The sequence below is a fragment of the Mustela putorius genome, unplaced genomic scaffold, assembly GCF_011764305.1.
Source record: "Mustela putorius furo isolate JIRA1106 unplaced genomic scaffold, ASM1176430v1.1 tig00003834_pilon_pilon_pilon, whole genome shotgun sequence".
NCBI lineage: Eukaryota > Metazoa > Chordata > Mammalia > Carnivora > Mustelidae > Mustela > Mustela putorius.
In genome coordinates, this window is record NW_025421987.1 from 1,005,021 (window position 1) to 1,017,537 (window position 12,517).

At 33.8% G+C, this 12,517-nt stretch overlaps 1 protein-coding gene across 2 annotated transcripts in view; it reads right to left on the reverse strand.

Moving 5' to 3' along the window:
- NCAM2 (neural cell adhesion molecule 2) overlaps window positions 1-12,517 on the reverse strand; it is a 513,860-nt gene that overhangs the window by 50,815 nt on the left and 450,528 nt on the right. For both annotated transcript variants that reach the window (XM_004770518.2, XM_045088182.1), the window contains exon 14: window positions 11,065-11,186. In XM_004770518.2, coding sequence (XP_004770575.1) covers window positions 11,065-11,186 — 122 coding nt within the window. The remainder of the gene's footprint in view (window positions 1-11,064; window positions 11,187-12,517) is intronic.

The following is a 12,517-nucleotide window of genomic DNA, read 5'->3' on the forward strand; positions in this document are numbered from 1 at the left end:
ATAAACCATGAGAAACTATGGACTCCAGGAAACAGACTTAGGGTTTTAGAGGGGAGAGGGTTGGGGGGATGGATTAGCCTGGGGATGGGTATTAAGGAGGGCACATATTGCATGAAACACTGAGTGTTACACACAAACTATGCCTCATGGAACACTACGTCAAAATCTGATGTACTGTATGGTGACCTACATAATAAAAAATATTAAGAAAAAGAAAGTTATTATGAAATTATTGCTAATTTTCTTGGGAATAATTATAGTATTATGGTTATGCAGAGAATATTCCTTGAATTCCCAAATATTTATGTAAGGAGTATTGAAGAATGAAGTTTCATGATGTTCTTATCATATGTTTTAGCAAGAGGATTTATCCATGTGTGGGAATAAATGGAGAAAGGTGTTTTAATGTGGCAATATGTTAACAATTGTGGACTCTTGATGGAGAGTATATGAGTGTTTACTGCAGTTTTCCAAATTCTCTCTATGTTTAAAATGGTAAATAAAAGGTGTCAGAAAATAAAATAAATATATTAGTTATTAATTTATTAAAGATATATACCCTCATAAATTCCCAGATGTCCAGATGAAATCTTTTTTTCCTCTGCACAATAAATAAATAAATAAATAAATAAATAAATAAATAAAAATTAAAAAATTAAAAATAAAATAACTGCCAGAGACTATTGTTTAAGGCTTCAGGTGGGGAAAGGAAGATAAAACGTCTTGCAAACAGAGGCTGGATATTTTTTACAGATTTAAATTACTATGGGTATTTTTATTATTCTGATGTTTTAGACTCATAAAAGTATTAGCTGTTAAAAATATTATTAACATCAGAAAATAAAAAGTATCATTCTATCCTTGAAAATCTACACTTAAATCCTGATCCTTTTTCTAAAATAAATGTTTTAGGGCGCCTGAGTGGGCTCAGTGGATTGGGCCTCTGCCTTGGCTCAGCTCATGATCTCAGGGTCCTGGGATGGAGTCCTGCATCGGGTTCCCCCTCTCTCTCTCTGCCTGCTTCTCTGCCTACTTGTAATCTCTATCTGTCAAATAAATAAATAAAATCTTTAAAAAAAACAAAAATAAAATAAATGTTTTATATCCATATTTAAATTACCCTTATCTTAAAAATATACTATGACTACAATTAAAAAAGAAAAATAAAGTTATACAATTTAATGACTTAAACTAACCTAAACAATGTGAACATTTAGCTGTGCCACATTATCCATTTAAACACTGACGCATTCCTTAGTCTCTTTACCTTGTTTCTTTCATGTCTCTTACAGAAATGATAGTAACAGCTGCATCTGTCAGTTTTATGAGGAAGCAGTTAAGAGAATCAAGTACTTTGGGTAGTCCAGGGCCTTAAGAATCATAAGCACTTAGCAAATGACAGCTATTATTAAGGAGAACATATTTCTATAATAACTATATGAAAATAAAATAATAATTTGCTGGAATAATGTGCTTAATAAATTATCACTTATAATTACAAATCTCAATTTCCCAGAGATAACACTATAAGTAAATTAGAGCCTGGTGATAGATAGAGAGATAGATAGATAGATAGATAGATGACAGATAGATTAATAGATAGATAGAGGAAAGACAGATCAATCTTTTTAACCTGAGTGCTCAGCCCAGTTGAGCCAATATTGTACAATGTTGCTTTGACTATAAAACATAACAATGTTTTCAGCATTTATGGTGAAAATTAAGGATTTATTCTATGAAATTAAATTGTGGAAGTTAAACGTATGATTGCATTAAATTGATGGTACTACAAACATAAAGTGTCCATTAAAAGGAGACAGGAAGACATTATTATTTTGATACCATATTATTACTCTATTTTCTTACTTAATTATTTTTGGTTACATAGAATTTTTATTACAAAGGCTTCAGTTAGCTTGTTTTGATATTTCATCTAAAACTAAATATATTAGCACCCTTAATGCTATGAAGCCATGGGTTTTGGAAAAGCACTTAAAGTTCCCATATAAACAAAGGCATTTCCTTGATTTTTGATACTTAGAAATGGATTAAGTTTATGAATTTTTGCCCAGTCCTATTTTAAGGTATTATGAAGTATACTGAAGAGGTCATATGACATTTATAACTTGCCTACATCACTAAATGACTAGTAAGTCTAAGAAAGGAAGTGAGGAGTGCTTTTGAATGTTTGGGACTGATGTACCAAACAGCCATGATTTTCCCAACACCTTCCTTCTTCACCAATTCTCCATCAATTATTCATTTCACCTTTACTGGGTAGAGGGGCAGTTCTAGAACTCTGAACACAATAGTGAACAGGACATGTACAATACGCTAATACCCGAGTTCATACCAGCCAGGAGAGAGACATGAGCTTTTTGAAAAACCAAGAATGCTCTGGGGGAATGAACCAGGGAAACTTAATAGAGTCTGGGGCCTCTGGGGAAGTGATGGCACTCATATTGGAGATAAACTCCAGTGTCACTCTTCATTTGTCCTAACAGTTAATGAAAAAGTGTGATTCTTTCCCTGAGGTTTGGATCCAAAAGTAAGCACAATGATTGAAAATCTCAGAAATAAGCACAAACACTGGGAGGTAGAAAGATACAAATTATAGGTTTGTTGTTTTCAGTAAATGTAAAAATGTAAAAATGTAAAAAAAAAAAAAAAAAAAAAACGGGCGCCTGGGTGGCTCAGCGGGTTAAGCCGCTGCCTTCAGCTCGGGTCATGATCTCAGGATACTGGGATTGAGTCCTGCATCGGGCTCTCTGCTCAGCAGGGAACCTGCTTCCCTATATCTCTCTGCCTGCCTCTCCGTCTACTTGTGATCTCTCTCTGTCAAATAAATAAATAAAATCTTAAAAAAAAAAAAACAAACTATAGGTATTGACCAAAAAAAAAAAATAAAGCTTAAAAATATTGATTCAAAAACAATCTTAGATGATATATTTATTACATGTATATGCGTATATATATGTATATACATATTGTGTCTGTAAATGTATGTGTATACATACACATGTACAGGAAGGAGGGGGTGAAAGCAGAAGTGAAAGGTTAGATAAAGACAAAGGGTAAATGAAGCAGTAAAGAGTTGCCCCATGGCCTTCCTTTTTTCCCAGTAATTCCATCAGTCTTAAGTAACTATGAAGTGCTTGGTAAGAATGAATATCTTGGTGAAAATCCAGAATTGAGTTTTTGCTCTGGATCTGAGTGGAGATGTGGCTGAAAGAGCCAGAAAATGAGCCAAGAGCTGAGATCTGGATTACCCAAGGATAAAATTTATTCTTCACAGTGATGGGGAGACTTCATGTCCTTCACATAATCCTCCAAAAATACTATGTCTGGGAAATCAGCATTTGAAGTGAAACTTCCAGACAAGCACAAGACATGTAGATAGTCTCTTCCCAATTACCTATCATGTAACTCTTAATTGTTGAAGCTCTTAATGTGATACATTAAAAGCCCTCCATCATTTTAGATAGTTGGACTGATGGCATAAGGAACCAAAGGGAGTTCTAATATTTCCCCCCCATTTAAGTCAATTTCATTTTCCACTCAACCATTAGACAAGGAGGCTTTTTAATCCCTTAATTGCTTTTCTTAGGGAATAGGGAAAAAAAATTAAAGTGGGTGTTACCAAATACTCCCCTAAGTATCAAAATCTCAATTATGCATCTGTAGAGTGCCTAATTTACAGAATTTAAATGCCTAGGGAACTATTTAAGATAATCTAGTTGCAAAATGTTCCCCTAGGTAACTTAATGAGATGATTTGCTGAATAGGGCTATTATTAATAAGCCAATTAAATGTTGAAGGGCAGCTACTAAAAGAAAAATGGTCATTTTGCTTTGATATAGCTTCTCTTAAGCAATCTTTTTTCTCAGAAAATAGATAGCAGGGCCAAATGACAGTTAAGACCTCTCCTTATCAGTTATTTTAAAATGATAATATCAGCATATCGGGAAATATTTGCTATCATCTGTATAGGGAGGAAAGCTGAGAAGAGATGAAGGAGGTGTTGGTTTTCTTATTTGTAGAGGACTCCCTGTTTTTATTTATAATAAGAATTAATTCAGTAATCCTTCTGGAAGTCTTAGAGAATATGTGGTTAATATCATCTTAAATGAAAATAGAATCAACAGTGGACATTAGAGGAGGTTAGCTTGTACTAACTTGATTTTTAAGGTTTCTGTGACTCTATTATGTTATGCTTTAAGATTTTCTATTTCCACATAAGGCAGTTTCTGGTTCCTGGATTTCCTGGTAGCGTGGTTCAACTCTTCTCTATTTGTATGACCTCACAAAACGCCCCAGAATTCTCTACAGCTCCGTTTATTACTCTGAACATAAGAGAGATGACTCAGCAATCACACACACACACACACACATACACACACACTCAGTTTTGATTTCAAAAGATGCAAAATATGGAGGATTTCACTGAAGCTTCAAATTCTAATTTCTTTCCCTTTAATTGAGGTATACAGTTGACTCAAATTCCAATTTTTTTTCTATTATCATAACTAATTCAAATTGCTTTTGTTCTATATACTGAGGTTTGGTAAAACTTTGTAAAATAGATCCTACTTAATCTATTCCTAGTCTCCATCATCCACATATCTCTTTAGGGACAACTGGAATCTAATTTTTCCTTTCCATCACCTTCTGCGTTCTCTCAACCCATAAAAATTTACTCAGTACAAGTGTTTTTTTTTTTCCTCTTGCATTCATGATTATTTAGATTTATTAAACTAATTATAAAATTATGTGTAATTGCTCAACACAGACTCATTTATTGATTGATTCTTGTATTTATTCATTCAGACAACAAATAGTCTTTTTGAAGATCTCCATACCAGAATGAATAAAACTCATCCTCTTCACTAGGCCAAAGAAAAATTAAGAGAAAGCTTAAAACTCTTTAACATCCATAATTATTATTTGAAAATGCTTCAAAACTTATATTGATGGTTTTAAATAAATTCCAGTGTACCCACCTAAACATAAGTAAATCAGAAAATAAGTTATTATTATTAATAATTAATTAGAAAATTAGCTATCTCAACAAGAAGAACTCAATTTCATGTATGTATTCTTTTAATACCCTTTAAAAAATTATCTTTTCTCTTCCTGTGGCCATTGAGATACAGCCTTCCAGACTCCCGATAGCTTAAGAAGGTCAATTAAGACTCAGAAATGTATGCTAGAGCACTGTTGCTAGTCCCTAAAGTACTTTCTTCACAATTGATTTTAAGCAACTAATTTTCTTTAGTCCTTCTTAGCTCTGGAGACTTATTTAATGTGCCAACACTAAGTGATAGTTATGATCCCACAGCTATCATCAAATTAGGGAGAAAACAGTGAAAAACTCATGGAAGCATGTAAAAAGCTATTTATTAAATTATATCGAGTTACACTGACTCTACAACACAAAGTAGATGGAAAATATTCTGTACATAAAATAATTCTTTCATTTTTCCATATATATTATGAAATTAATAAGCTTGTCTTTATTCTCCAAATACATGGTTTAATCCTACTGGTTTATTGATAGAGACATTAATTTTCACAAAGAATCCATAGAGACATCTAATTCTTTCACTACTCTAGCTCTGTTCTTATAAATTCTGTCTTCTTAATGTGTAACTGAACAAAGTCATGTGCCCTACATGTGTTCCTGATCTGTATTACATATTCTCTATATTAGGATATAATTTGTCTTTCCTCATCCTGGTGAAATGCAGGTTTAATACTTAGATTCAATGTCTGCTAGCAATCAACACTTTCATAAGGAATATTTTATCTCAATATTGTTATTCCCAGGTTGTAAAACATATAGTCCCACACACCTGGAAAGTTGAAAGCAACGGTCAAAGAAGCAATCAAGTTTATTGATTTTTTTAGATTTTATTTACTTGACAGAGAGAGACACAGCGAGAGAAGGAACACAAGCAGTGGGAGAGGGAGAAGCAGGCCTCCCTACAAGCAGGGAACCCAATTCAGGGTTCGATTTCAGGACCCTGGGATCATGACCTGAGCTGAAGACAGACACTTAACTGTCTGAGCAGCCACCCAGGTGTCCCAGAAGCAATCAAGTTTAAAATCGTTATGATGTTAGTTACTTTCTGAATTCTCCTATGTCTTTACCATAGAGATTATACAATTAAAAAATGCACTGCATATCTCTAAATAATGCTTTGAGTTACTCAATTGTACTTTACTGTGGAATTCATGCAGTTTGAGGAACTAACAGATGAAATGGCTTGGAATCACACAAAGAGAACAGATGATTAAAAACCTTTTTGAGATAGTTACTATTTCAATACAAGTGCAACCATCAAAGCAAAGACTGCCATAAATATCTAGCCGACAAACCTTAACATGCAAATTTTTAAATGTGAAGGACTAGTCTGTTGAGAAAGATAATGTGGAGAAAATTATTCCTTCCCAAGATCTGCTCTTGTTTCACCACATTCATAGAACTTACATTGAATCATGGAATTTCCTATTAGACCTGTAGAGCATGATGTTTGCAGGATAAAGGGGGCAGAGAAGGAAGGGAAAGAAAAAAGAATAGACATATAGAGATTATTTTAATGTGTTGAAGTAGAAGGCATACCATAAATGATATGGCAAAGATAAATTGGATCAGAATGGTTGGCCTTTGGATGCACAGAGCTAGCCAAATGACGTTGAGATGGGAGAGTTGAAGTATCGGTATAATTTCCACAGGGAGATTTCTATGCAACACTTACTGCTGCAAAACTGTTTAGATTTTAAGTCTTATATTCTGATATCTGTTTCCTACGCCCACCAGGTCACCCACATTCAGTAAGGTTCAGTTTAGCCATTAAAAGGTGTTGAAAAGTATCAATGTATTTTTTTTAGTATAGTTGACATACAATGTTACATTAGCTTCAGGTGTACAACATAGTGATTGGACAAGTTTATGCATCTTGCTTGGCTCACCATGAGTGTAGCATCGTCTGTCCAGATACATCACATCTCTATTACAATATCATTGCCTATATTCTTTATTCTGTGCCTTTTATACCACTGACTTATTCATTCTGTAACTTTGTCTCCAACGCCCCTTTCCTTTATGTTTGATTAATGGTTTATATTTATATTTATAATGTCCAAGACGGAGAAATGCCTTCCTTGAAATACAAAGGATGGAGAGGAATTGCTTTAATAAATCTTGCCATAGGAGCCTAAAATTCTGCTACTAAAACAGTGTTCCATGCTAAAATGTTATCAAGTTTGAGAGCAGTAGCACAGTAATTGGCAGTCAATTGTAGCTATGCTTTAATGATCCAACCAATTATTTTCATTGAGATATTTAAAAACAAATCTGCCAGCACCTTTTCAAGTTAGAAAGTTACAGAAGTAAGATGGAATTGAGAAGGGACCAAAACTTTTCTTTTACTGGTAGGGGAAACACAGATGTTGAGTGAATAGACAAAAATAGGGCTCCCCTACTATTGGTTTGACGGGGAAGAGAAGGGAAAAAGAATGCAAGATACAAATTTACTGGAAATAAAAGTTTGTTCAAATTTTAATCTAAGACTAAGCCATATCAACTCTGTCTAAATATTAAACTATTTTCATCATCTTTATGGAAACTTGAATTACTCCAAGTTTTCTAATCTTATTATACTTAACACTATAACTTATTTGTATCTATATATGTTTCACACAAAACTCACAAGAAATCAATTCTAATTCATGTTAAAGAATTTGGTCAGCATTTTAAATGATGGTTTATATTATTAATTAAAATAATAAAAATAGATAACAATAAAATTATAAAATAAATACATCATTATAAAATATAATTTCCCTTGGAATATCTAAAATGCTATTTGTTTTTTCTTCCCATTTTGTGAATCTAATTCGCTCTGAACAGATGCAGTGCTAATCTAGGGAACATTTTTGGCTTCAGTAATGACTGGGTGCATAACTGGCTGTGTAATGAGTGAGGACAGGGATGTTAAACATTCTGTAATAGAGGGTCGATTTCTGGATGGCTCACTATTATGCTATTCAAAATGCCAATAGTGGGTCCTTTCAGATACACAGGACTCATGTCTGATTGTTATGGACTGAATCATGTTCCCACCCCAAATTCATGTTAAATCCCTCAACTCCAAGGTGATTTTACTTGGAGATACTGCTTTAAGGAGGTCATTTGGGTAGAACTCTAGTCTAATAAGATTGATGTTTTATAAGAAGACAAAGAGAGGTCAAGGATATATGTGCACAGACAATAGGCCATGACTCAATCATAGGCAATAAACTAGAAGTTGCTGGAGGGGGTGGGGAAATGGGGTAACTGGGTGATGGACATTAAGGAGGACATGTTATATAATGAGCACTGGACATTATATAAGACTAAAGAATCACTCACCTCTACCTGTGATGAATCACTGAAGCAATAGTACAGTATATGTTAGTTGAATTAAAAAATTAAATTTATTTTTTAAAAAAAGAAAGAAAGGAAGGAAGGAAGAAAGTCATGACCGCAAGAAGGCAGTCATCTGCAAGCCATATAGGGAGGCCACAGAAGAAACCAAACTGGCTGGCACTTTGATCTTGGAATTCCAACCTCCAGACTGTGAGACAACAAGTTTCTGTTGTTTAAGCCAAGAAACTATGGCATTTTATTATGGTAGCCCAAGAGGACTGAGATGGCGGTTTAATAAAAAAGATAATTATTTTAGCAATTTGTGACAGAACTCAGACCCTATTGTTAAGTTGACCCAACACCCAACTATAACCACTTTTCATTTAGTTATAGTCTTGAGAAATATTTCTGTCTAATGGGACACAATTTTAATTTTGCTTAGTGGAGTTTTTAGAAAATGTGTACTGTATTGCTGGAAAAGAAAGACAAATTCAGCTTAAACAGCCTATTACCTTTTTGTTTTTTCTGGTTTCTTCACATTCTAAATGTGGATGTGAATCCACCATCTTAAAATTAAAGATAATCTATATGAAGATAAAATCCAATGTGCTAAGGATGAAATAACATAAAGAAAAATATTTTGGGTACCTGATTTTATAGCTGAAGGAGTCATAAATTCTTCAAAAATAACGCTGTATTAATAAAAGCCACTAGTATATGAAGAAAAGTCATAATAGGCATAATAAATACTTGCTATCATCACTTGAAATAAATGATTCTGGTTGAACTCAACATAGCACTGGTATTATTTCCAATATCCAACTCTTCAGAAAGGATAAGTCAAACATTGCTTTTAGTTTTAGGTACAAATTATATTAATAGAAAATATATTAGATGTATTTTTATAACTCCTCATTGGATCTCCGTGTTCACTATGGGATTTTACTGGGGTTGCTTATAAATTCTTATCATCTACCTGTATTTTGTGACATAAATTATTTAATTGTAGGCCACAATCTGCAATGAAATCTGTTCTTCCAGTCCAGTTCATGATTCTGTTCAGGCCTGTGATCTTTAGAGACTCTTTCCTTCCAAAGAGTTTCCAGATGGTCAAACAAGAGCAGTTGTGAAACCTGACTTGAGTAGCATGAAACCATCATGTTCATAGTAGGACTAGTGAGCCATTCAGGGCCACTTTGGGGAACAGGCATGAAACCTTCCTAGACCCCCCCGGCTGCTCACCATTCCCAGAATGAAACCTGCAACAAAGAGGGTTCCAGGAAAGGGACTATTAATTTTAAATTTAAAGACTGATGTCTAAAATTAATTATTTAAGTATGCTGTTCAAAAATCAAACTCCTAAAAAAAAGGCTCCTCTTGTAACAAAACTTTAAAACTTAGATGTTTAAATTTTAAAAAAATATTATAATTTAGAAAATTATGAAATTGTGGGAAAACAGCTTCATTTATAGACTATTAGGGAACGATTACTTAAAACACTATTTGCTAAAATATAGTACACTTGTGGGGCACCTGGGTGGCTCAGTGGGTTAAGCCGCTGCCTTCGGCTCAGGTCATGATCCCAGGGTCCTGGGATCGAGCCCCGCATCGGGCTCTCTGCTCAGCCGGGAGCCTGCTTCCTCCTCTCTCTCTGCCTGCCTCTCTGCCTGCTTGTGATCTCTCTCTGTCAAATAAATAAATAAAATCTTAAAAAAAAAATATATAGTAAACTTGGGAAGTATTACTAAGTGTCCCATAAACATAAATGTAAAATTGATACTATTATAGGGATAATCATAAATGTTAATAAATAAATTTCACACAGTTTAATTTAGAATTGTGTTTCACTTTTAACATATTCCATAAGAGACACAAATACTCCATAGCACTTAGGACAATGTTAAGAGAACCCACTTTAAGTGGCATTAGGTATAATTTTCAGCCAAAGGTAAAGTCCACTATGTCACTTTCTTCATCACTCTGCAACCAGAGGATGTCCTTCACCTCTACATCCATAGGTCCCAAGGCAGCTCTTAGCTATCCCAAATCCCATATTAGCTAGTGCTAATTAAACTTGAAAAGAACTAATCCTTCTTCCACAAGTTCAATGTGGCCATTCTTTGTTAAATGTTGTTTGGAGCAATTTGTGTTTTAATCAAGTGACTAAATGTCAATATCAATTCATATACAAACACTTATTAATTTAAGGCATTAATAATCTAATAATTCACAAGAATAAAAAATGAAATAGTTTTGATACCATAATTACTTACAATACAATAACTAAAATTAAGAAGAGGGGCTTAGCTTGAAGTTACTAATATCAAGCAGAATGGAAGGCAAAAACATCCTGTTAAATCTGTGAGAAAAATAAGGAAAATGTTTTCATTTCTGAACTGCTAAGTTTAGAAATCACAAGATGAATACATGGCATTTTTTGATGATCAATGCTTAGATTTTATGCACATACACAAAAGGCAAGTATTTCACAATTTATCATGATGAATTTCAGCAATGGACAATTAGCAATTTAATTTCTATGAGTACTGTTTATCATTGTTAATATACATTCATGCCTAATATGTCTATGGATTCAATGCAAATTTAATACAATTTGAAAAAATTATACAAAATGATAATAAAAAGGTACTTACACTTCTATACTTGACAATGTATTCCAAAATAGGGGCCCCTCCATCATCCTGTTTGGTGATACTTAGTTTAAAGCTCTTTCCACTGCTTGGCTGCCCATGTATGGCTGGAGGACTTGGTTCACCTAAATAAGCAATACAACATTCTTGGTTTTTATCCACACCTCAGATACCTGGAAAAACTTCATTCTAATAAAGAGAACATTGTCATGTAGTTAAAAAAAAAAAAATGATGTGATCCTGAATTTACCATTTTTCCATCTGCCTTTTGTTGTGATGAAACTGCTGATCCCTTCTCCCCATCTAAGAAACAGCAATATTCATAAATCTACATAAATATTGAAGTGTCATGACAAAATTGTGACACCTGAGAACCAAAATATCATTTATACTGATGTGCAAATGTTCTGAGAATAGCATTGCATTATACAAGTGAAACGTTTATTTCTTGGGTTATTAATAGTGTGCAATCCTGCTTATTCATGTTAATTTCTGTAAACATTTTGTACATATGTTTTAATATAAACATTGTTATCAGACTACGTGGAATATATACTGACCAGGAAAGATAATAAGTTAATGGCTTAGCAATTACCTATCAGCTTTACTGGGTGTTTTTTCAAAAGATTTTTTTATTTGTTTTGAGGAAGGGGGCAGGGCAAGGGAGATGGAAAGACAGAATCTCAGCAGAGTCCATGTGGAGCACAGAGCCTGATGTGGGCGCAATATCAGGACCCTGAGATCATGACCTGAGCCAAAATCAAGAGTTGGACTCTTAACTGACTGAGCCATCCAGGCACCCCTTAATGAGTATTTTTAAAGTAGATGCAGATTTGAATAGAGAAATTTTGTGATATCTAATCAATAGACATGTGCTCCAATATGTAATTTTTTCCTCTAACATCAGGAGCATATTTGCCTTTGATGTGATTCATCCCATGGAGGTGGTTTTATAACAAAGATGCTTATATGTTTAATATAAACAGGGATCTAGTGAAATGTAGTTTTCTACATGAAGGGTGCCATCACTGCTTGACAACATGGAAAGGGAACTTCTTGCTGTGTGTCACTTATGTGATGTTTTCCAGCATGCACTAGCATCCTCTATGCTTTTTTCCTTCAATTCCCTATAGATAGGAATATGGTAATACTAAGGAATTTTCAGGAGACATGCTTTAGTATGCAAGGTTCCAGAAACTTGTAGTACGTATGGGCCGACTCAGAAGAATGTCAAGACAAACTAAGCAGAATAGAATGAAGAGGATTTTATGACTCCAAACTTGGAGAATCTGAGTTTTTTTTTTTTTTCCTTCAGCAGGTTATCTTTTTTAATATGGTGTTTATAGCCATATGAAATGAGTAGTTTATTTGAAAAAGGCATATAGTTAAAGAAATAGGCCAATGGGCTATGGTGACATGCAAGTATATAATAAAATAGCCTTGTATATTACAGCCA